This window comes from Fundulus heteroclitus, chromosome 12, assembly GCF_011125445.2.
Source record: "Fundulus heteroclitus isolate FHET01 chromosome 12, MU-UCD_Fhet_4.1, whole genome shotgun sequence".
NCBI lineage: Eukaryota > Metazoa > Chordata > Actinopteri > Cyprinodontiformes > Fundulidae > Fundulus > Fundulus heteroclitus.
In genome coordinates, this window is record NC_046372.1 from 37,039,915 (window position 1) to 37,066,033 (window position 26,119).

Here is a 26,119-nt window from a genome sequence, read left to right on the forward strand (position 1 = left end):
CTGGGCATATATCCCTTTAGGAACAATGACTCACACGTGACTTTATTTGATCCACATTAACCGTGATGACTACCGCTCTTGAAACAGCTCTTAATGTCATCAGGCTGCACTAGAGCAAGTAATCTAGCCCTCTTCACTGAAAAAAATCCCTGTGATATTTTCAGAGAAATGCCATAATCCATGTTACATCTCAGTGCCCCTGACATGGCCTTATTTTTGATGCCAGTGGATTAGTGCAAGAATTAGGGAAGATGACTAATACTGTGAGTGAAAGTCTCTGATTTTCGTTTTCTGTGCAGCGGCACTTGATTGAAACCGAAGTGAAGCGACCAACACAGCTGTACCTGAGAGTGAAGTTAGTCAGCTGAGCGGAGCCGGCCATCAGTATGTAGAAGGTGGCGATGTCGGTCTTTTTCAGAGGCTTGGATGACGTCCGAATGACTATGGCGTTCCCTAGCTTGAGGCGAGAGAGCGTCGCCATCCCTTTGGGAATCTGCAGAAGTTGCACGCTTCCGATCCTCTGCATAGGAGTCACAGGGACATACTCGGCCGGCTGCGCCGAGCCGCTCCAGCGGCTTCCGTTCACAGAAAAACACTTCCCATTGACCCTGGGCTGGGCCTGGTAGTACAGCTCCACAGGGTTCCCGACAGACGGATCCTGCCTCTCCCTGCTGATGCCCTCTGACCCTGCAGCGAACCAGCCAGGCTCAGGCGACAGCTCAGCCATGCAAGTTCCCCTCTCGCCTCCGATTGCGCAAGAACCCCTCACCTCCTGCGTTTGCCAGAAAGCGAAAACCGTCACGCAAGGTAGCTCATCCACGGCTCCCTCGCCTCTGTCCCAATCCCTGCCTGCGACGTAGAAGAGAACCCGAACTTTGGGTTTGGAGGAGAAAACCCGAGGCGTCAGCACAAAGGCCTGGATTTTCCAGTTAAATGTAAAGACATTTGGAGCGTTAAAGAGCTGCACAGCCTGAACCAGATCGAGAGGCACGGGTCTCTCTGTGGACACGGGACCGTAGCTGGCATTGACAACCGGCTGGCGGCTGGCTCTTAATAAAACAAAGGGCTGGGTGTGACTCTGCATGCTGGAGTTCCTCATGAAGTCCTGTCCAGCCTCCTTGAGGAAGAGGTAGTCGGCATCTCGTACCTCATAGTTGACCGGCAGGGAGACAGGAAAAGACAATGGACTCTTAATGTCAGTGACTTCCTTGCTGTTTAGATCTGTAAGATAAAAAAAAAAAAAAAAGAAATTACAATTTACTGAAAAAATAGGGTGCACTATTTGGAAAAATAAAAAAAGTAGAACCAACGGGAAGAAAATCCATCTACATTTGGTAACAAACTGCTATACTTTAGCAGAGGGGCCATTGAAGGGCAACCTATTTGCTGAGTAGGGCATCAAAGAATTAAAAAGGCTTCTGAGCTTAACCTTAAACCTTAAGCTTTCCCCTTTTCTCTTACCAAGAATGACAAACAATATTACTAGTAAAAGTTGATGCATCCCATTTTAAACATCAATATCATAATGAAATTTTTAATGGTTTACCAAGCGACTATGGTCTTGAACCTCTGAAGGGAGGCAGAGCTGTTATAAAAAGTGCACCTGCATGATGAAGTTTTCTCCTTTCTATTCGGTACGTGCATCACAGAAAGTGACATTAAGATGGAAGGAAGGGGAGTACAAGGCATATTTCTGATGGCAGTTGATTTTTTTCCCCCAAACACAGCCAGTTTTCTTATAACATTTATTTTCCACAAGAAACTTACTTTTGTTTTATTTAAGAGAGAAATTCCATCGTCATCCACAGAAAACTTTGTTCTAGTAAGATCACTGGACAGAAGTAACCTTTTGAAATGCAGGCTGAGTTACAGACACCAGATTTCACATTTCAATATGCGGGCATAGACACTCCATCAATCAACAGGGAGTACTAACATTAAATCTTAGACCTTCCGTCAATTTTAAAGAATAAAAATGCTCAGGTCGTATTTTGTAATAACCATTAGCAGGCCACCATATTGAACAAAAAAACCCCGACTGGACTTCGCTGATCCTCCTCCATGGGATGAAATATGGTCTTTGTGCAGAAAAGGTAGGATGTCAGACACACACATCTGGAAAATGTATCTCTTTAAAAAAATATTGGCATAAATGTGTTTGTACAGTTGATAAATCACCACAAGGACCACTTTATTTATGTTTCATTATTCTTATGGATTCAGTAAAGAAGTATTGAGCCGTTTTTTCTTTTTTTATATATATATATATCTGCGTTATCTATAACCTAAGCAGGTTTGGTGTTTGTTTTTGATTATTGTACCATTATAACATGAGTATTCTGGTAAAAGTACAGAAGTGGAATAATAATTTTGATGTTTAAAAAGAATTGCATAAAGTAATCAGAATCTCAATTGTACTTTTGCCTACAAAAACTAACACAAAATATATTTTAAACAAAAAGGGCTTGTAAACAAACTCTTCTCACTAATAACCAGCATTTTTTTAGAGAAATATTGGGGAAATTAAACTAAAATGAAGCTTTTGCATCAGTAAGGAAACACTTAGCTCTTAATCAAAGAACCTTTAATTTTAACATTTTTTTTAATTGTTCACATCTAAAAATCTATGCTTTTTGTTTGTTTTTTCTTATTTACAACTTTTGGTGTCTAACAGTTTGAACTGTATGGTTTAACCAGTTTTAGGCAGACCATAACCTTTGTTTTTCAGCAGCACATACTTTGTCCATATGTGACAAAAAGAAAAGCATATCTGCTAATTCGGTGACACTGTGATATATGATTAAAATTTTAAAGGTAAAAATCTTTTTGCCTTACTTTTTGTGTTTTTTCCCCTCATATCCATAAGATAATACCAAAAGAGCAACCCATTTACCAACATTCAGAAGATAAGACCAATGACAAAAGACGAAAAGAAGATATTTCTTGGACTTTTCTTGTAAACACCTGACCAGCAGAATAAATGTTATCTGGTCTTCACTGGACGCTTCTTATCTTTCACTGGAAATAAATTAGGATCAATTGATCCTAATTTATTTTTTATGTCTGTTTCACAAGAACTATAAAAAAGTAGAATAGCAGACCATAAACTGACCTGTTTGAAAAGTATTTCTTGTAGTTGGTAAAAAGACAACAAATTTTGCTCAATTCAATAAAAACACAGAGCAACACATCTGGCAGGAATCAAATGTGTTTTTATAGATTCACATACAACAGCAAAAATGTACAGCATCTTTGAAAAGATAAAGCCTGGAACTAAATGTGAGTACCATATATCTGTGAAATGTTAGGAGATGTCACAGAAAGCATGTTTATTCCTGAATTATTGATTGTTGTGTCTTCAGTTTGGAGGGTTTAAAGCAAAAATCATTCATGTCATCTCCCGTCATGGCTGCTGGCATTTGACGAGTCCCTCTGTCATCTATCTATCTCATCCGCTTTTCATCTTCATTCATCTACACCAGCTAAAAAGCCTGTCAAGATGGCCTGGACTGTTCACACTGGGCTGACTACACTGTACATGTCACAGTCATTTTAAGCCAGCAGCCCTCAGAGGAAGCCAGCCACATGGCTTTCTTTTTTTTTTTTTTTTTTTCTTTCTTGCCCACACAGATATGAGTGTCATTCATGTTTGCTGAGTGGGTGCCGCGCCGCGTGAGGAAGAGACTGGAGCCTGAATCTGGGCTGCTGTGGTGGCTTATCCTACCAGAGGCCACAGTGACAGATGTGCTGTTTGAAACCAGAGCTGGCAGAAGCTCCTTTTGGAGTAAATATAAACTAGCTAACTTTGGCCAAAAAGAGGATAAAACCTTTGTAGCTCTGATGTAGTTACAAAATATCCATGCTTGATCATCTCTTTGCAGCTGAGCTCCACTGATCATTCATCACCCTTGAGTAATCTCAGACTTTTTTTTTTTCAGACCACAAAACCTGAAGAGGGGCCCTTTAATGAACGGTGCGTCAGAACTCTCGAGACGCAGATTACGTCATCCCCGCCGTTTTTTGCGTTCCAGTTTCCCTCCGTTGGACAGTAGGAAAAAACATGGACACTCACAATGTTGCTAAAACAGTAATAATGACAATAACGCTGTTCTAGGTGGTATTTTGTTCAAATAAACGTCCTGTCTGATGAACACTGAAAGGTAGCTCCTGTACGACTGACTAAATGTTACATAAATAATAGAGAGCTGCTACAAACAGTCAAAGTACTCAATGTGGCTGTGGGTAGCAGCCATCATGAATGCCGATGCCGGGTACCATCCTGCTGCACCAACTTTCTGACTCATAATAATGACTTTAGGGGCTGATCCAGTTAAATTTTCCCACCCAGAGGTTGAGAATCCCGACTACAGGGGACAAATGGAACGCACTAGAAGCATGTGATCTGTTTGGTTCCAGGCTTTGTGGGAACTATTTCTAAATGGCAGGGCTCAGAAACGAACTGTTCTTTGCCGATAGTTTTTAGATATCTATCAAGCAATCGGTGAAGGCTTTATCCAAATGAAAGTTTTGCTCTCAGCAGAAAAACATATCAGCAAATCTGCTGCACCAACTGTTCCAGATGTTCAAGCCCCTCCAATTTCTCAGCTGGAAACCTGGAATGGTTCTCCTCCTCAGCCGAGTGAGATAACATCAGCGCAGATGCTCCCAACCGCCTTTAAACGCTCTTTCCTTTATAAACAGAACTTCTGTTTTATTACATTATGTCAGACGCATTTTAAAAGACCAGCCAGAAACAAGTATTTTATTCTCTTCAATAAAGCATTGTGTTGTGATCATCATTCTCTGTGTAGAAATAAATGTGATGTATTAAATTTGACAAGCTAAAAGCTTTTTAAATAGCTTTATTCCTTCCAAAACAATTGTGGATGTGTGTTTGGCATCAATGTCTTGATCCCAAGCGACTATGGTCTTGAACCTCTGAACAGAGGCAGAGCTGTTATAAAAAGTGCACCTGCATGGTGAAGTTTTCCGCTTCCACAGGAACTGGAAACTACTGAAACACAAACGCCATTGTCCACCGTGAACTGATTTTTGCATTGCCAGGGTTTAAAATGGTACTGATCAAGAAAAATAAAAACTATTCCAAATAGGAAACCTTCCTTCTTGGCCAGATGTTGTAGTTGGCCAGCAGACAAAGCGAATGTCATATGGGACTCAAACATGGCAATGATGCGATATTTGGTCACAAGGACATTAAGTAAACTTGGATAAGTCAATGCAAGTTGTTAAAATCTAAGAACACTGCATAATTTGTCTAATATCACTTCAGTCAATCTGCCCCAGGGCAGCTGTGGCTAAATTGTAGCTTATCACCGTCAGGGAGTGAATGTGTGCATTAATGGGTGAATGACTGAATGTAGGGTACAGCTCTTTGGGGTCGTTGGACTTGATAAAGTGCTATACAAGTACAAGCCATTTACCATTTTCTATATATGGTGATGGCCTCATTATGCTGTGGGAGCGCCTCACTGTGGTTATGGTACATTGTGTCATGACCCAGCTGTGGTTTTTGGGTTTGTTTGTGCTTTGTGTTTCTTTTCTGATTGTCTCTGAGTTCTTGATTATTGTCCTCTGCATTTTTCCTAATAAGTCCATTCCTCTGTATTATTTAATATACTTAGGTCATGTCCTGTTAGTTCATTACTTTGGGTTTAGCTTCTTACTTATTCTTGTGTTCTGGTTGTGCATTTTCGTCTGTTCTCGAGAGTGTGGATTGTTCTCCTTTGTGTTTAATTAATCTCTCGTTGTGTTTTCTGTGTTAATTAGTCTCCTTCCCTCAGTTGACATGCTCAGCACTCTCCCCTTACAGCAGTTCAACATTCCCCTGATTAAGCTCACCTGGATCCAATGTCATTCTCCACCCTTGCCTCAGTATATAAGCTCCCTGGTTTTCACTGTTCTGTACTGGTGTCTTCCGTTATGCTGCCCCTGCTTCATGTCCTACTACCCTTATACTCTTTCTAGATATATTTAATTATCTCTATATGAAATATATTACCATGCTGAGCCTTAGCCTTTGTATGCATTTTTGATCTCCTAATTTATAAAACTTGAATTTAAACTTAGCAGCATAGATAAAATATTGTTCAGTTCTTCACCTCCATATCAAATTCATGGCTATGTGGTTGAACTTGGAAAGAATTAAGACTAACATTAAGCTCTCCATGTGGCAGCAGCCTTAGGGAAAATGTTTGGACCTAAAGCTTAGCTTGAATGTCGCTCCCATTCTAAGAAAGAAAGCAATATAAAAAAAAAGGACTTGAAACTATAATCAAGACTTTGTGTGGAGAACTTAACATTTTATGTAAACTCAAACTTGTGCATCCAGTTTTTCTTTTGTAAATCAATGAATTTGTTTTTGTATGATCAGGAAAAAGAACTGTTTGAATTAATTATGCAAAGCCTGAAAGTAGTGTAATGTTCCAGCTCATAATGAGTGTGTTCAAGATATTCACTGAAGCTGAACACGAAACAAAGCTATGATGTGGACTATGTCTCATCTCAGTGCGTACAGAACAGTTTGTGAGGCCTTCTGTTATATCTTGCAATTACTTTATTCATTAAGTTGAAGATCTTTGCTTATTTGAAATGCAAAAATAAAAAGTTTAAACGTATTTTGTAAATTAGTGTTAATGAACAGTATTTCCCCTGCAATTTGTATTTTCTGCATCTGTTCAGTGTGTTTGTCTTAAAGCATCTTTCCTAGAGTTTTAATCAATCTTTGTATCATTCCATTAAAATGCTTAAAGCCTGAAAATCCTTGGTGAATCCTAATGTGCACTGATGGCTTTTACCATATGTGCAAAACAACTTCACAATCCCAACAGCTTTACGGAAGGCAATGTGTGTCTGATTCGGGTGTTTGCATTCTAATTAGTAAATGGTGAGATGAAAAGATGATATTTTTTCGTTTAGACTGCTATTACAGGTAGTTTTAGAGATTAAATGTTGTTCACATATGAGGTGATTTGCTTGCTGTCAGTATGTTGGAATGAAAAAGCCTTGGCAAAAGCCCAGACGATGCCAACATTTATCATGCACCTGTGAGACAGAACATTTTGATCAAGTTTTAGTTCTGTCTGTTTTTAACCCTTTGACTCGTCTTTGCAGAGGATCTATCTTTAACAGGGCATTTCAGGTTTTGTAGATGTTTTATTTGCTTCTGACAGTTTTCCAAAGAGAAGGTCTTTTTTAAATAAAAAAAATAGTTCTGATGTTTCCAGAGCATTTAGCTGTTCACTTGGGATACACACATACAATTTTGCCAACTCCTGCAATATGGAAAGGTAACTTTTCAAAGGCAGTCTGCAGCGGAAAGAGATTAAGTTAAGATAATATATTTTAGAGAGGCACAAATCCATATATAGAATTCTATTTAATCAGGGAAATAACACAATACAATGATACACATAATAAATTTACAACCATAGGCACAGGACCCAGTGGCAGCATCATTCTCCAAGACCGTCTCACAGCCTCAGCATGATGTGAACTCAGTGCCTAATTCAAATTACAAGGTCCCAGGAATAGAAGAGGAATGGGCCCTCCCCCCCCCCTCTCCATTCCTCTTCTACAGGGGGGTTAATGGATATGTCTCTCTAGCTCTGAAGAGGAAGATGTTTCCAGGACAATCACAGAAACAGAAAGGGTAGGAGCTACGTTTGAAGATACCCGATGTTTATACATGCAATAACCACATAATTACACACACCCCTGGCAGATTTAGCTATTTTACCAACTTGTTTCTTGCGACTGGAAGGAAAATAAACATTCAGTGGCCAAGTCCTGACAGGATGATGGCAAGGAGGGCTTCAAACCTCAGAGACTTGTAGCAAATCACCAAAGGCAAGATGAACAAATACCATAGGATGCATCCATCTATCCACCATACATTCCCACCCATAGGTCACCAGTCCATTTCAGGGCAACACAGGCACTAACAGGACATACAATCATGCCCACACTGAGACCAGTCCACCTAACAGGCATGTTCTTGGACTGTGAGAGGAAGCTGAAGTACACATAGAGAACCCACATATGTACAGAAAGAGCATGCAAACTCCATGCAGGAAGACCCTAGACCGGGATTTGAATCCAGGACCTTCTTGCTGCATGGACGCCGTGCTACGAACCACTCTACTGTGCAGCAGATTGTGGAAGCCTTAAGCCTATGTAGTGATTGGTAAGGATTGTTATTTTCAATGAAACTCTTAAAGCTCCTTAAAAAATAGATTTATCCCAATTTCTCAGCTCTTGTCATTCTATTAAAAGTCAGCTTGCATACACTCCCTGGAAATGGCCTTCTAAGAGGCACTTCCACGCTTTACAGTTAATTCCTTTGTGACACGCTTTCTCTTATTATTATTTTTTACCCCATCATTTTTTTCTTGATCAACTTGGGAATATAAATATGCTCCTTCCTGTTTGCCTTGGTGTGTGTGTGTGTGTGTGTGTGTTTGAAAATGGGTTCTTGACTGACATCAAAGGAGACAATGTACCAAGTACATAAAGGCATGCCTATGATTTTAACACAAACCTATCAAGTCTTTATACTCCTCACTGATTTCGTCCTTAATATTTAATGCACTCCTCACTCCTGTAACAATTCCTTGCCGCAAGTAAGACACACAATTATGCTCAGTTTAGGACTGCTGCAACGCCGTATTACTGAAGAGCTAGATGAAAGTTTGCTGTGTAAATTGGGACATTTATTCATTATTCAGACCTTAGAGAACGCGGTTTTAGTCAGGATCTAGCTGAGAGGGAGCCAGCCCCCTGTCAAGAAAGATACTCTGTTGCTTATTTTATATTACCATTAGAGATTGTTCCAAGAGGCTCCATTGATATTTCACTGCACTCGGACATGTGCTTTACGCGTCAGTTGCCTATTATTAAATAGAAATAAAACAGATAATCTAGTTACTCTCAGCTCGCTTACCTTGTGTAAGTACTGCTGGTACTGTTGCAAGCACTAACAACGGGACCATCCAGCTTTGCCAGGTAACGCTCATTTTGGCACGCTGCGCGGCTCGCTGTTGCGGGCAGCTACTTTCGGTCGTCCGTGCGGAGGAGTTTTTTTTTTCGCATCAGCAGAACACGGAGCGGATCGTGTCACTCATCCCTTCAGTTCGCCGGCTCGACATCATCACACCTGTGGGAGTGAAAGTTGCTGCGTGGCTCGCGCGTTGCAGGATGAAACACGGAGAGCGCGTGAAGATCCGCTCGTCGGCTGTGCGTAAAAGCCGATGCGTAGCGACAGAGGAGAGCCTTTGGTGAAGAAATGTTGAAAGTAGGTGTGCGGTGGGTGAGAGATCCGTTTAGACCAGATTGGCTCGGGCTCCCGGTGTCCCGCCGCTCACGGGACTCTGCGGTGCTTAACGCCAGTTAGCAGATCACAGACTGTCTTGTGCGCAACCCGTTCAGAGCTCTAAAGTAATCATGTGTCGCCGCTGATCCTCTCAGGAAGCAACGTGCAGATTAACCCTACGCGGGCTTTAAGATCTGATGATGGAATACTTGATCAAAGGTTTCTTTTACCTTTCTGTGTGTGTATAATCACTGTTAATCACACCAACTTCACTAATAGTGGACAGTAGGGTGAGCGAGGCGGGAGGGGGGCACTCCTACAAATTTGCTGCTCATGTATAGTGCAATGCAAATGTCCTGGAAAAAAACACTTTATTGTGTTGTGTCTAGTTGAAGAACTCGTTTCTTGGTCTCCAGATAACTAGAAAACAATGAACAAATAATGCATGGCAATACAAAAAGAGATGTTAGTAGTGTGTTATAGTGACTGGTGGGTGATGAGCTATAATTAAACAGGAACCCTAAATTATATTTTGCTTAAGTTCCCATTAAAACTAGGTTGAATGTGTAACAAGGTGAAATCTTCCAAAGGTCTTTAGAAAAAAAAAGTTTCAGTAACCATATTAAATTAGTTTTTTTTTTTTTTTTTTTTTGTATTTATTTACCCAGAGACCTACGCTTACTGTTAATGACAAAAATATGATCAAACCATTTTTTTTTCAGAGCTAAATGTTCAGATTTGCAACAACAAGCCTCCTAAGACCCAAATTAAGCTGAAATTGTGGTCTGGCTTTTGGTTTTGGTGTGCCACTGCAAGATTATAGGCAGCACCCATCTGGCCACCAGTTGCAAGATTTTATAATAAGGCCCCTATTTACCGTCCCAGATTACTTCCATTTACGAGGATGAAAGGTAAGATCTAATTAGCAAAAAGTGCAAACATTTAAAAAACAAAACTGTTTGAGGTGGACTTTCAGCTTTACTCCTCAAATGTGTGATGTATGGATAGTTTGAAAAAGTTAGATTCAACATGGATATAATTTTTACGCATTGTATTGTTTTCACATTCTTTAAAAGTATGAAAAAAAAAAGATTCAAAGCAGCAATTTAGCTTTCACAGAAATAGCTCTCCTTTCACTCTGTTGTCTGCCTGTGTTAAATGCTTCATAACAATCATTGCAGCGCATTCATCTCACCCAAAAATGGTCAAAATAATGTTCCATTCAAAGTTTTGCAACTTTCCCAGACAAACTATGACTTATATTCTGTACCCCTCATATAGGCATCACTGCCACCTCCAAAAAAAAACAAACGTGTTTTTTTTATTTTTATTTGGTGCATTAAAACCTTTTACAACAAAAAAAAACTAATAGTGGTTTCTTCTGATGGCCAGAAATGTGTGAAAGCCCCATGTGGATTTTTAGTGCCCTCTAATGGTCAAAAAGATTTGACATGACACATGAGAGCAACTTTTACTTACAGCTTAGGATCAGGATTTCTAATGTACACAACTTCTTTGGGCTCATTTAGTTTGAGCATCTGATGAGCAGAATTTAAACTTACATGTCCGTGCATATATTTCTACGTGCATCTGTCTGGGTCAGGGAACACATTTCATGAGGGGAAATACATCTTTCAGAAGGAAAGAGAAAAATCCAAGAAAATAAAAATACGCATCTCAGTGGTGGAACGTGTCGCAGACGTTGAGTTATATCACTCGGCTGAAGGTTGCTTGCTTACACTCTTGTGTGAGGGTTGAAGACTTGTTGCTGCAAATGTAAAAGGGCTTTATTAACTAATAAAGAGGATCAGCCATCATATTTATGCATAGAGCGCATAACTAACAGCTCAGAGTATCTTGAGACGGAAGCAGGCTGCCATAAGCTACAGCTGAGAGCATATTTGAGCTTCTCCATCACTGCAGCACAGTGATAAGCAGACGCATCTGTGTGCTGGGGTCGCTCCAGTGTGCCATGGCGCTGCCGTGGGATGATTTAGATCCTCTCCTATTCACCTGCTCCTCACATACAGGCGAAAGCAACTGCACTATCAGCTATAATGAAGGAGGTTAAGAACCACTTTCATGAAAAAAATGTGACAGGAACAAATTCTGTGCCTTTCAGAAATGTATTCCTCTTGAACTTTCCACATTTTGACACATTACAGCGACAAAATTGTCGGTATTTTAGTGGGATTTTAGGAGATAGACTAACTCAAACATGTGCATGACTGTGAAGTAGACAGAAAATAATACATGGTTTTAAGAAATTATTTCATAGAAAAATCTGAAAGGTGTGTACATTCAAATACAAGTCATTTCGAAAAGTGAAATGGTTATTTTTTAGAGGTTGATTACACACAGAGTAAAATATTTCAACCTTTTATTTCTTGTAATTTTGCTGATTATGGCTTACAGGTAAAGAAAACCCAAAATTCTATGCCTCAGAAAACTAGAATATCACATTAGCTCAATCAAAAAAGGATGTGTGAAGCGCACATGTCAGGCTTGTGTAAAGTATGCTCATTTCTATGCCCTCAATATCTGGTTGGGCCTCCTCTTACATATATTACTGCATCAATGCGCCTGATCGCCACGGTCTGGTGTCCCTTACCTTCTTCTTGAAAATACCCCATAGATTCTCTATTGGGTTCTGGTCAGGCGTGTTTGCTGGGCAATCGAGCACGGCAACACGATGGTCGCTCAAGCAGATTTTGGTACCTTTGGCAATGTGGGCGGATCCAAGTCCTGCTGGAAAATGAAATCAGCATCTGGATAAAACCTGCCGGCAGAAAGAGGCTGCTTGTGCTCTAGGACACAGTGGACCAACACCAGCAGGTGACATGGCACCCCAAATAACTCAGTAATAGTCCAGTTCTTTCCTTAAAAGAATTATCTTTATTGTCCCACAGAGAAGAAATTTGTCATTGCATCCTTTAGGGAGTGGTGTGTTGCCACACTGAGTGGCACACAGGGATCAATCTGTTTTGCTCAGAGACGCAGAATGACAGAACGAGTTTCCAGCTGCCTCTCCCTGCTGCTGGTGCACCTTTTCCTACCACTCAACTTTATGAGTATGTTCTACATTTTTTTCTGAGAAACCAAATTTGTTTTATTATCTGGTAGGCATAACCATCAAAATGACAAGAAACAAGGAATTAAAAGATTTCACTCATTGTGTAATGAATCTATATGATACATGGGTATCACTTTCCAAAATGAGAAACCAAAAAAATGTATTTATTTACAATATTATAATTTTATAGACATACCTGAATTTTCCCTCTTTCACTCTAATACCCACTAAATAAAACTCCAGTTACCCATCTCTATTGGACATTGGCCACTTAACAAATCTGCTATTTATGGCAGAGCGGCAAGGAGATTGCCATCATTTTAAAAAGCACTTAGAAGTACTGTTTGCTCTTTGACGGACACGTTAAACAAAATCCAACTCTTTGACCTACATCACAACCAGTATTCATTGTGGGAAAGTTACAGTAGCACTGCACATCAACCTTCAACTAACCAGCCCCACCATGAAATACAGCGGAGGCCGCATCATGCTGCGGGAATGCATTTCTGCAGCAGTGACAGAAAAGGTGCTCAGTGTTGAAGGGGAGAAGGATGAAGCTAAAAAAAAAAAAAAACAGGGACGCAGTCAAACAAAACCTACAAAAGACTGGAGGCGTGGAGGAGAGTCTCGGCGACCCCTAAATATGCAGCCAGAGCCAAAAAAGGAATAGAGTAGATCAAAGCTTGTTTATTTGTCAGATTGGTCCAGTTAAATTCCCGACCTAAATCAGATTCAATTCAGAATCTGTGACATTTGAAAATTGCTGTTCCTCAAGAGGTTCCTCATGCAATCTAACTTGGACTGAGCTATTCTGCAAAGTATAGGGAACAATTTTCATCTCTAGATGTAGAAAGCTGGTAGAGAAATACATCAGATAACATCCTGCTGTAATCGCAGCAAAAGGTCATTCTGCAAAGTATCAAAGTCTGGAAGGGTTCAATCCAAAGGCATGTCACACTTTTCATATCTCCCTTGGTAAAAAAAAAATTATATATATATATATATATATATATATATATATATATATATATATAGATAGATAGATAGATAGATAGATAGATAGATAGATAGATAGATAGATAGATAGATAGATAGATAGATAGATAGATAGATAGATAGATAGATAGATAGATAGATAGATACTTTCAGAAATATGCTGCACTGATTGCCCTAATGGCCACTAGATGCAGAGCTGCAGGTTGTGCTGCTCGGTACAAATGTGTCAGTTCAGAGTGACGGCTTTATCTCCCAGCTAATATTTATTAAAAACTCAGAAGAACACTCTTTTATCACCTGATAATAAATCTCTCCTCCAAACTTTCCAGTCCACCCCCCGCCCCCATCATTTTGCATGAAAAAATAAAATAAAATACTGGTGACCTTCTCCTTGTCACTCTCTGCTTTCAGATGAAGAGAAAGCATATGGTTAAATCTATCAGGAATACGTTCTGAACATCTTAAGGATGGGGAAAACAAGACAGGCTCCCCTGATATGCTAGTCAGGACGATGAAATAGATGGATGTCAGAGCAGAAATGTGCCAGCGTGGGGAGAGTGGCCATAAACTGGAGATGGATGTGAGTGCCAGGAGGGAGGGAATGTGTTTTCAGCGTGCATCATCCTTCTGCGTGACAGATCGAGGTAGCTTCTGCCGAGGAGCATTTAGCCGCACGAGCTTCCACAAACGCTTTAATGTCTCCGCTCTCATTTTCATTTCGAAATCCAGAGAAAAGATGATCTTAAATTTACATTGCTTTAAAATAACACTGAGAGCAATGAAACGCCGACTATATGGAGCCCGATGGTGGAACAATTCTTTGCACGTCTTCATTGCCGCTCTGCACATTTTCGGTCCACTCTTTTCTCTTCCATAGGGACATAATTCTGCTCTCTTTTGATTAAAGATGTCATTTAATGTTTTGGAAAATACAGCCATTTACCTTCTATTTAGGGATTCTTACTCAAGTTTGTGTGCTCCTCTTCTCATGAATTAAAAACTTCCAATGTATAAAACAGGAGACAAACAAGTATCAGTAACCCCATTATTTAAAAGGAAAAATATTCCCCACACATCAATAGGGATTTAGCAGTCTAAATTAAAAACTGTTTAACTAAATATTTGCTGGAGGGGAGGTTTTTGAAAATCTCTTCTAGCTGTCTTCAAATCAAAGCTGCCCTTGAAGGGACCCCAAGGCTGGATTGTGTTACCTTTAGACAAAGCAAGTCTGCTCGCGTCTTCCTTTTAGCTCCTAAGCTATAAACTAAGCTGCTGTGCTGCTGGCTGTGGCCTCACAGTTTCTTTAGAAATATTATTATGGTGTCAGTGTTGGCCTGGAAAAGATAAGATTCCTCCAAATCAGTGTTCCTTAATCATTAGTGTTCACATGGCTTAACTTCAAGAAGTCCTGCAGCACTTTCAAAAAAAGTTGAATCATCATTTGAAAAAAAAATTCTGTGTCATGAGTGTTTTTAATCAGTTTGTCAACCTAACAGTAATTCAATCTGAAAAACTCACAGAGAAGAAATGGCAATTAGAAGAATTTTATTGACACAATAATTTAAGTCTTTGTCGCTCAGACCTCGGCAGGAACATTAATGCTAAATTATACTTTAATATGCATAAGTAGATGTATGAGAACAGGAATGTTCCCCCCCCAGGTCTGAAACTGGTGGTGGAGTGGAGATAGAAGAAGTTTGTTCAGTCCATATGGTGATCTGTTTAAGATAGATGTCCAACTTGATAAACACAGGTTTACATGAAGTGTCCATGATGAGCAAGCTTGAAGCGACTGTGGAGAGGAAAAACTCCCCTTTGGGAAGAAACCTCTGGCAGAACCGGGCCCAACATGGTGGTCTTCTGCCGGACCAATAACGAGGTGATAGGGAGTGCTGAAGACTGAAGGGAGAAAACACTCTGATGGGTTGAGGATGGAGGAACGTCTTGGAAGCTAGATGAACTCAGCTATGATGGTGGAGAAGGGGTTGGGGGTGGGTTGAATCGGACATCTGATTCGAAATCCAACATGCAATCCGTTTGCGCTTGCTGGTTAGCAGGCTGAGACGTGGATTTGAAGTTGCTTTTAAGATGAGCGCGGGATGCTGATTGGGCTTCATGTTGGTGCAGTTCGTAGCTGATTGGTTCACATCAGAGGTGGATCGGCCTCTGATTGAATGGAGGCAGGCGATGAGTTTCTTCAATTGAACTTCCGCTTTAGCTTCATTTGTAAGGTGGAAAATATTATTGCTCTTTAAAACCGTTTTCACCAATTCAAACATCGTTTAGCCCCCCCTCACATCACGGGCTGGCCAATTTCAACCTGAAAACTTAATTGTGCCTACCACAGACCTACTATCACTTCTATCGCAGCGACAAACAACCCCTACACACCCAGTCAAGCACCAGCGGGGGTTTAACACACTGGCTCCTAGAGCTGGAATGAGCATCCCACCTGGAGTCATGTTCATCAATTAAACATGTTCAGAAATTAAACAATAAATATAATACTGAAACATATTTATTCAATAATTGTTAGAAGGGTTAACAAAAAACACTACAGCACATTGACAGTATTTGTTTAGCCATGTACCCCCTTTAACTAGTTAGTGAAAATGCTAGTGCTCTCATAGTCGATGTCACAAGTGCTTTCATGAACTCTATTACAATAATCACAAGAAGAAACTTAAAGTAAAACCATTCAGCTAATTGTAATTAATTGAAATGTACGTTTGTTAATAATGAAACTGAGTAAGCATAAAACGTGCCGTGAACAGGTTTTGGTTGTTATACATTTTACATAAATTGTTTGGTAAGTAGAGGACTTGAATTGTCATCATTGTGTTATTTAACTGTTTGTGATAGAGGTTTCCAAAGTGCGGCCCGGGGGCCGTTTGCAGACCTAGGGTTGATTTTGTGTGGCCCCGAAAATCAATTCAAGAATGGACATTTTTTTTGTACTTTTTAAAAAAATATATTTTTTGGCCATTTGAAATCTTAAAACAGAAATCCACAGCACATTTTTTGTCGTCTATTAACCTTTGTTTTTTTGTTTGTTTTGGTATCACAGGACCTCGAACACCCGGCAAGTTTTAATTAATGGCAAACTTGAGTGCACTCCTTTATTAAAACTCAACTAAAAATACAGCAAGAAGCTGTACCATAAACACCACCAATCCAATAACATTGAAGGCTTTATTGCGTTCACCTTTTCTCTCCTCTATCCCTAGCTACACTAAAAACGTGATTTTGACATCATGCATTGAAATCTGGAACTGATTTGGCACTACTCTGGCCTCCATATGCTCTCCATTAGGGCACCACTTGATGTAAGTCCTATTTTTCCTCCATCTTAGTTAGGTAGCACCTAACACACAAAACTGTGAAGGACTTATATGTAGATGTTGTTTTTGCGTCCTTTCAACAGCTGGTAGATAAGTTCTTACTTCCTAAAGCTATTTTTTTTTGTGGATATCTTCAAGTTCACAACTTTGTTCGCAATTTAATCTTTTTAGAACCCTTATTGTCACAGAAGGGGGCGATCTCTACTATTTCTACAAATATTCACAGCCTTTGTTTAGGCTCCTCTACTGGACTGAAGACTGTTTGGGACACAGATTTGGGAGAGATAATAAAGAGAGATTTTAAGAAGAGCACAAAAGTCATCTATTTGTGCCAGGCACAATTTCACTGAGCTCATTATACCAAAGTTTGAAACGGTGTCACCTTTGTGTGACAGATGTCGACAAAGTCCAGCAAATTATACATACATGTTTTAGTGTTGTCCCTCTTTGAAGGGGTTCTGGTCTGAGGTTTTTGACACAATATCTAAGGTCACCAGGAGAAATTAGGTTGTCTTACTCCTAATTTGTTTACTGCTTTTTTGGGGGGTGTTGCCCTATCCGATTAACCACTTTTCTTCTAGAAAAGACTAGTCAGGATTTACAACTCTCTTATCTAGGAGGCTGATATTAATAATGTGGAAATCTGTGGCTCCACCTACACAGGCAAGGTGGATTAAAGTTTGTTGTTTGTTCTGAACTACATTGGCAATATGCTGCCGAATGCTTGACTGTAAACTGATGCTTTTATATGTGAAAATTTAATAAACAGAACAGACAATAAAAATAAGCTGTACCATATCCTATCCTTTCTTCATTATAGGGAAACTGTGTTTGTTAAGAAACAGATCTGTTCTATGTAATAACTACTGATAGCATCGGTAAGAAATCAACAGGGAATGAAACAGATGTGATTACATGGTTTTTCCCCCTATCCAGCAAAGTTTAAGTTGAAATCCTTCTGACCTTGTTACTGTGTGGCATAACAATCTACAACCTGTCAGAAAAATAATTTATCTAGTGTTTCCTGTTTCTGAGAGTTGAAAATTAGAGTTTGGTCCTTGGAAAATGTAGCAGAAAATGTAAATTATTAAACAGGAATAAATAACACATTTATTCCAATGCTTTCTGGGTGGGTAGTAAGGTCCATTTACAACATTGAATAAGAAGTGCTGCTAGGACCTGCCTGAAAGACGGCACCTACACAACGTCTGCTGTGCTGATGGTTTTAGACGCAGAGTTATTTTAAGCTAATAAACACTGACATTTCTCATATTTCTCGCCAGATATCTCAACACCTTTTCAAATCAGATTAGCTCAAGACATTTAATTAGACCAACTGACGTGATTTCTAACACTTGTAACACTTATTTCGATGCAGATAAAGGATTTATGCGTCAGGAAATTGTCACACATTCAAAAAAGAAAAAACTTTGACACAGTCTGTAGCAGTTTTTTTTTCTCTGACATAGCAAACTCTTGGTAAGGTGAAGTGCTTGATGGAAAGACAAAAGGAATGGCTGGATGATGAAGACCTCAGGGATAGCAAAGACTAAACGCAGGAAGAAACTTCATTCTGCAAAATAACATGATAACAAGTTTAAGGGAAACTTCAACCAAATACCAGTCTGTCCTCTGTCAAAAATGATTTGCTTTTTTTAAGATATTCATGCATAGAGGAGGCTCCGTCAGATGTTTTCATCTGATTGCCTTGCAAGTGATGTGCTTTTTTTTGTTTTTACCAAATATCAGGCTTACAACTTTTAATACTGAATAACGTTTTATTTCATATAAACCTGGATAGAAAACAGAAAAGCAATTTTTTAGCATGCAGTCGACTTTATTGCATGAGAGAGAAAATGATATTTGAGTGCATAAAAGTTGGAAGGGAAATTGAAGACCCCCTCCCAATAAAATACTGGCACAGTGTCTGTGCTGCAAGCTGCTTTTCACCAAACGTTAATACCAAGTCTGGAAAATTTAAAAGGTTCCGAGCAAAGACCTGAACAAACACGGGCACAGATGGTTCAAACACACAGAAAAGCCTGATCTCCTGTTATCCCCGGGGGTCCTAGAAGCATATAAAGTAAGCCCTGGACCAATTTTACCAAGAACTGCACCATAACATGTGTTAAGCTTGTCAACACAAGTGATTCTGATCTCTGGGTGTTTGTGAGACGGACTTTCCAGTTTTTTGAAGTGTTAGTGGACATCATTTCCCACAGTGAAAACCTCATAAAAATTTAAATTTGACCAGACATATGAAGTACAAACATGACATTTTTTTCAAAATCTTACTTAAAATACTTTTTTTTTTTTTTACTAACTTTAGGGCAGGGCAGTGTTGCCTGCAGTTTCCTAATCTTGTCCAAACTGGGCCATGAGAGACAGCTCTCTGTATATTGGTTGAATGGTACTAAGCAGCAGAAGACAAGTTTGTTTAGACTAATCTCCGCTGCGCAATGTGTGACTTCTTCCTCTGCAGTTGAGCTCATGTAATCTGCTGTTTCTGGCGCTTTAAGTCCGCGAAGTGGCAAAAGAGGGTTGAAGAGGGAAAGAGTGCATGATGGGAGCTGTCATTTCTTTCCCATTGATGGGTGCTGCCTGTATCCTGCTAATCCCTGGAGTAATCCTAGCACCACCACAACAGAGAAGTCTGAATCACCAGTGAGGGCAGGATGGGTTTTTGCAGTGCTAGCCAGACCACACAGTGATGTCCACGTGCAAGAAAGAGAGCAGGGTTACTCAACCAAAAGGCTTTACTTGAAATTTGACACTAATTCTTGATTGCATTTAGGTTCGCTTGTCTTCAAATTTTACAAAATGATACAATGCAATTACACATTGTTCACAAAAACATGACTCAAACATACTTTCCAATGATCCCTTAAATATGTTGTGCTCTTCTTTGCAAAAGAGTTCATAACATGTTTTTATAGCGATTTTATATGCCATACAAGGACAAATAGTGCACAATTGTGAAGTAGAAGAAACATGACATATAATTTTCAGCTTTTAAAGGAATAAAAACCTTGAAGGTGAGAAGTTTTTGCATTCAGTTAATGTTTTCTAGACCCATCTTTCACTGCTGTTACAGATGCAAGGCTATTGGGTGTGTGTTTCTACCAGCTTTGCACATCGTGACTGAAGTTTTTTGCCATTCTACTGTAAAATAGCTCAAGGGACTGGATGGATAGCCTCCATGAACTACACCTTTTACTTCACAGACTGTCAGTTGGATTCTAACACATGCTTTGAACTAAACTATTCTGTGGTAGGTCTGGCTTTATGTTTGGCTTAGCTGTACTTCTGGATAGTTGATGTCTGTCCCTATCTTCTTGCAGACTGTTTTTCAACAAGGATTGGCCTCTATTTAGCTGTATACATTTTTCGTTCGAGTGAAATGCTTCCCCGCCGAAGAAAAGTATCAGCATGATGCTGCCAACACTATTTTTTGCTGTGGATATGGCGTGTCTAGGGTTATGTACAGTGTTATTTTTGCTGTGGTAGCAGTCACCATAAGCCTCTTGGCCACTTTTTTTATCCTGTCAGCTTAGGTGGATAGCCATAACTTTAGAGGTTTGCTGTTGTGACATACTCTTTCTATTTTAGGCAATGAATTGTGCTCAGCGAGTTGTTCTGGTGTGTCAGAAATGGTGTTTTTATATCCTAACCTGTAATGTTCTGTTTTGGTTTTGGTTTAGTGTTTGATTATGTTGCTTCTCTCATGCCTTTGGGTTTATTTCCTTTGTAGATTCTGTCTTGTTTTAGGGTTTTGTTTAGTCTGTGTATTGTTTTTAAGTAATCCAGTCTTTGTATTAGTTCTTATTCTGTGCTTAGAGTTTATTCTCGGTCTTAGTTTTATCCTTGTGTCAGTGTCGTTATTGTTTCCACCAGTGACGTGCGGTGAGGTTCATAGCTGGTGAGGCACTGGCGTCATCAGAATCAGATTTGCAAATAGATGCATAGATTGACAGCAGTTTACAGGTTATGTTTCACTTCCTCATCCTTACACATACAAACTGTAGCTCACATTTCCTTAAAAAACAAAACAAAATAAATGTTATTACTGTCTTACCTTTACTTATAAATGAAGTCCATGCATCGCTCCTTCTGCACAAAAACATCTGTCACTTTGCGATAGAAGTCCTCCTTATCTTCCTTCAGTTTTAAAAGTCTCTCTGTCTCAATGGAGATCACTGCCAGGGAAGAAAGCCTTCCTTGATCCGTCCTGTTCCTGCTGTATGTTTTCAGTCTCTTCAGGGCTGAGAATGACCGCTCCACTCACGCTGTAGTAGCACCGTAAGCACGAGCTGGAGCAACTTTGTCGCCTCAGGAACAGTTACAACAAGAGCCTTCTCGGCCAAAAAGTTGAGAAGCTGTCCAGGAGATTTGCATTCATCCCTCACCGTTTTTGATGGATGAATGCAAGAGAGGGAAAAAATCACTATCTCTATTATAATCTATCGCTGCACTTGACTTGCTTCCCGAATCGTTTAGCCTAGCTCGCTGTCACTTACTCGGCAGTTGAGGAGTGAACAAGACGAACGTCTGGGATCTTGAGCGCCCCCTGCCATGAGGCAAGAGAACTGCCTGCCTCACCTCGAACCTGTTCTCTGCTGTTTATAATCGCTCATTACACGAAACACGTTACACAAACACAGTTGGTGACAAAAAGCACTGTACATTATATACATAAGCTAAATTATTGGAAATAAGTTCACATATTAAATTTGTTTAAACCATTTTATTGACGCCGTACAGCAACATGCTCTCTCCGCTTAGCAGCCAGCACAGAGCCAGGGGTTGCGCAATCCAAGGTGAGGCAGAGCTCGCTGCTGCCTCACCGGCATCGCTTCCAAGCATTTGAATGGGAAAATAAGAAAATTCAGCGATTTTGAACAAATAAAAATCGAAATTGGTGAAGCTACATGAAAAATAAATATTTTTTAGTACAAACCACCGGATGAATATAACTATTTAAATTACTTTATGATTATATATTTTCTTTCTTTCCATGATGGCTGGTGAGGCACTGCCTCACCTGCCTCCCCTGACCGCACGTCACTGGTTTCCACCTGCCTGTGGTTAATTAGTTCCGTCCGCTCACCTGTTTGTCTGCTTATTTAAGTCTCACTCCCTCCTCAGTTATCAGTCGGTATGTTACACTCTCATGCCCATGCTCCTGTGGCGCCTCGTCATATCTCTCTGTTTTTTGGTAAGAGCCCCAGAACCTTGATTCTGTTTTGGTTACCTGTTTTCTGCTTATTCTGCCCAGCTTCTTCGCTCGTTCCAGTCTAGTGTGTTTGGATGTGTGCATTACCCCTTTTGGATCCGGTTTCTTTTCCTCTTTTGTCAATAAACCCTGTTAGAAGAATTACTGTTTCGGCTGACTGTCGGATTCTGCTCCACACCAGTCATAACATAACCCTATTTTAAAACAACTAAAGTTGTTTTAAACAACTTTACCCATGCCCTGCCCTTCTTTCTTCCATTGTCATTTTTTAAAGCTTGAAAAGTGCTATTTAAATAAGTTTGTGTTCCATCCTTGCTCCCCTCCTTCCTTCCTTGGTGTTCTTGATGCAGTTTATTCAGTAACTAACAAATAATAATAATAATAATAATAATAATAATAATAATAATACGTTTTAGTTCTAATGCACTTCACGTTTGATACCAAACCTTAAAGTACTACAGAGGCAGACAGATTAAATCAACAAACATCAATAAAACAGTCATTAACAACATAAAATAATAAAAATGTACATAGAGAAAGAAGCTTTTGTCAGCAAACGCTTTCCTAAAAAGTAAAGTATTAAGTCCTTTCTTAAAAGCCTCAACGGCCTGTGGAGATCTAAGTTGGCCCGGAATGGCGTTCCAGAGACGGAGGGCTGCAGCCGTAAAGGTTCTGCCGGCCATTGTTTAAAGCCTCGTCCTCAGCAGGACCAGACGGTGCTGCTGGACTGACCATGTCTGGGTGGATGTTTGGGGTGTGAACAGTTCAGTGAGGTAAGTGGGGGCCACACTGTGCAAACGGTGATGGGTGTGCAAAATAATCTTGTATTCTATCCGGAGGTAAACGGGTAGCCAGGGCATTGTGCGTATGATGGGGGTTATGTGCTTATGTTTCCGCACCCTCATCAGGATCCTGGCAGCGCTGTTCTGGATGTACTGGAGCTTTTGAAGGCTCCTGCCAGGAATCCCGTTGAGGAGTGCATTACAATACTCCAACCTGAAGGAAACAAAGACATGGACGAGCTTCTCTGCTGTAGGAAGGGAAAGAGAAGGGCACAGTTTGGAGATGTCATGGAGGTGAAACAATTTGATTTTGCAAATGGAGGTGAGGTGGTTATAAAAGGAGAGCTGGGGGTCAAACGTAATGCCGAGGTTATCAACAAAGGGAGAAAGGGAAATGATATGGACAACAAATGAAAGTGAGGAGATAGGAGAGGAGTGTAGTTGGTGAGAAGTACTGATTTGGATGATTTTTATTTCAGAGCCATTGGGCTACAGGAAATTTGACTAATCCATGCCTTGATCTCCTCTAGGCAAGAGCTGAGACGAGTGAGGTTGACAGAGAGGGCACTAGGAAATAGATCTGGAAATAGAGTTGTGTGTCATCTGCATAGCGGTGGAAATTAATTCCATGCCTGCTAATGACACAACCGAGGGGAAGCGTATAGATAATGAAAAGGGTAGGACCAAGCACGGAGCCCTGGGGGACTCCACAGATAACAATGTGAGGACTGGATTTTGCCTCCTCCAGGGCCACATACTTGGCCCGTTCAGTGAGGTAGGAATGAAACCAGTGAAGGACAGTGCCAGAGAGATCAATGTAGTGTTGGAGATGGTGCAGAAGGAAGTGGTGGTCAACAGTGTCATATGCAGCAGTGGTGTCGGGCAGAGCAAGGAGAGATGTGGAGCTGCAGTCAGAAGCAATCAGTAGGTTGCTGGTGACTCTGATAAGAGCAGTTTCAGTGGTGTGAGAAGGTCAAAAGTCGGATTGAAAATTTCCATATATAGAATTGTTTAAGGTTATTGTGGAGTTCGGAAGAAACAACTTTTTCTAAGATTTTGGAAATGAAAAGGAGGTTTGATATAGTTCTGTGATTCGACGGGGTTTCAGGATGCAAAGTGGGTTTCTTAAGAAGGGGTTTATTGAGAGCAGTTTTCAGGGAAGTTGGAATATTGCCAGATTGCTGGGAAAGGTTTATAATTTTAGTTATTAGGGGACTAATGTATTTATAGTGAGCTTTGAGAAGAGAAGATGGAAAGGGGTCGAGGGAGCATGTGGATGGTTTAGCTTTACAGATTAACTTCTTGACCTCCTGCTGCTTTCTAACAGATAAATCTGACAGGTGTTGTGTGATGGGTATTGGGGGGAAGGACCAGGGTGGCACTGTTGAGAGGTGAAAAGATGTTGTCTATTTTAGAGGTGAAAAATTTGAGAAATAGGTTACATTTTGTTTCAGTATGAATATAGAATGAGGGGGGTTGTTGTCTAAGAATGTGATTTATGGTAGAGAAAGGTTTTCTTGAATTGTCTGGATTATAGTTAATCAGTATGGAATATTATTCTGACCTAGCCTCGGAAAGTGCTCTTGTGTATGTCCTGAGATGTTACCGGTGAGCCAACTTGTGCGCCATCAGGTCAGAGGTTTTAAAAGCAAGTTCCAGGACACGACCAGACCTCTTCATGGACCTCAACTCATCTGTAAACCAGGGGACAGAGCAGATGAAGGTGACATCTGAGTGTGAGTGGAGCATGACAATCAAGAATGGAGCTTAGGCTGGTGTTATAAAAATCCATTAAGCTGTCAACTGATGAGTCTAAGAGAGGGGAGAGAAGTTGAAGATGTACACAGAGGGAAAAATAATCAATGTTTTTAATGTTTCTAAAGGTTATAAGTCGTTTTGATTTGTAAAGAGGAACGGAAACTGGGACTTTCAAGACGCCGACATTGTATCCCTCTATGTCTATAACAGGGAGAGAATCTGTACTTACCAGATCCAGAGTGTGCCCTTTGTTATGTGTTGGCCAATCCATGAGCTGTTGAAAGTTGAGACAGTCCAGTACATGTTTGATTATGAATCCATTTGTATAGTAAAATCACCAATAACCAGAATGTTTGAATACAAAGCACAGAGTGAAATGAGGAAATTGTGAATGTCAGGGATGAAATTTGTTGTGATTTGGGAGGACGGTAGATAAGGGCTACTGTTCCATGAAACAAATTATTGCACTTAAATACCAGACTCTCAAAGGTGTCAGGGCTGGAAACTGAGATTCAATGCTGCGATGATGTATGATAGCAAGCCCCCCACCTCGGCCAGTTGTATGAGCCTTATTAATGTATTTATATCCTGGTGGCCAGGCTTCATTTAGGGACAAGTAGACCTCAGGTTGTTGCCAAGTCTCAGTGAGGAAGAGAATGTCAATGCCCTTATCCAAGATGTGATCATGTATAAATCCATATTTATTTGATAGTGACTGTACATTGAAGAGTTCCAGAGTAGTATGGGTTTTGGAAACCGTTTTCTTCAAGGGACTGAGGACAGTAAAAATCCACCCCGAGTTTTTGGATGCAGCACTTCTTCCCAGCCATGTCTGTACCTGGTGTTGCAGTGCTCTGATGACGTATGTGGTGACGCATCTGTTGTGCAACGGGACGAGGTGTAGACCAGAAGGATGGGTGCAACCACCTGTGCTCAGAGGCGGTGCCGGTTGCCGGGCAATGCGATGCGATGCAGGATACATACAAGCTGATCGGTTTCTGTGTTACGAGTGTGATGGCAGCGGCTAACCCCGTTAGCATCATCCGAAGGAAGAAAAAAAGATAATAGTGCCGACTTCATCTTAGTCAAATGAAAGTAACACTCGAGCAGAATTAGCAGAAAAGCGAGCGGAAGATAGAAAAGCGTCCTCTCTTTTTCCACCAGCAGTTGATTCAAGTATATGGCAATTTGATTTCAGCGGCAGTCATGGCCACTGAAATCAAATCAAAGTAAAGGAGGTCGAATAGTAATAAATGTTCCACTTTTCAGATGTTTGTTTTTAATTTGTTACTTTTGAACGGTACTGTATGCTGCTAGTTGTTTAGGCTCAACAATCTCTATAAACATTCCCAAGGGGACAATTAATTTCAAAGCCAGAAGTAAAAACATAGAAACCCACATGAAAGCCAAAATACTCAGAAATCCCAATAAAGGATTTGAAATTAATCCAGGGATGAATACATTTTCAGTCTGTTAGACCTGTGTCTTGCCAGGAGATATCTGCATTGGTGGAAGCAACGTGGATTCGTCCGGCAATTTGGCCTTGTCATAAAAATTCAAGTAAAGAAATCACATTAATTGTGCTGAGAAACATCTGTTTTGCATAAA

General features: G+C 40.3%; 1 protein-coding gene across 2 annotated transcripts in view; it reads right to left on the bottom strand.

Annotated features, from left to right (window-relative positions):
• Positions 1 to 9,472, bottom strand: part of LOC105928766 (transmembrane protein 132D) — a 46,292-nt gene extending 36,820 nt beyond the window's left edge. For both annotated transcript variants that reach the window (XM_036144548.1, XM_012866229.3), the window contains exons 1-2: positions 8,960 to 9,472; positions 345 to 1,221 (exon numbers count right to left, since the gene is read on the bottom strand). In XM_036144548.1, coding sequence (XP_036000441.1) covers positions 345 to 1,221; positions 8,960 to 9,032 — 950 coding nt within the window. In that variant the 5' untranslated portion in view covers positions 9,033 to 9,472. The remainder of the gene's footprint in view (positions 1 to 344; positions 1,222 to 8,959) is intronic.
• Between the last annotated feature and the right edge of the window lie 16,647 nt (positions 9,473 to 26,119).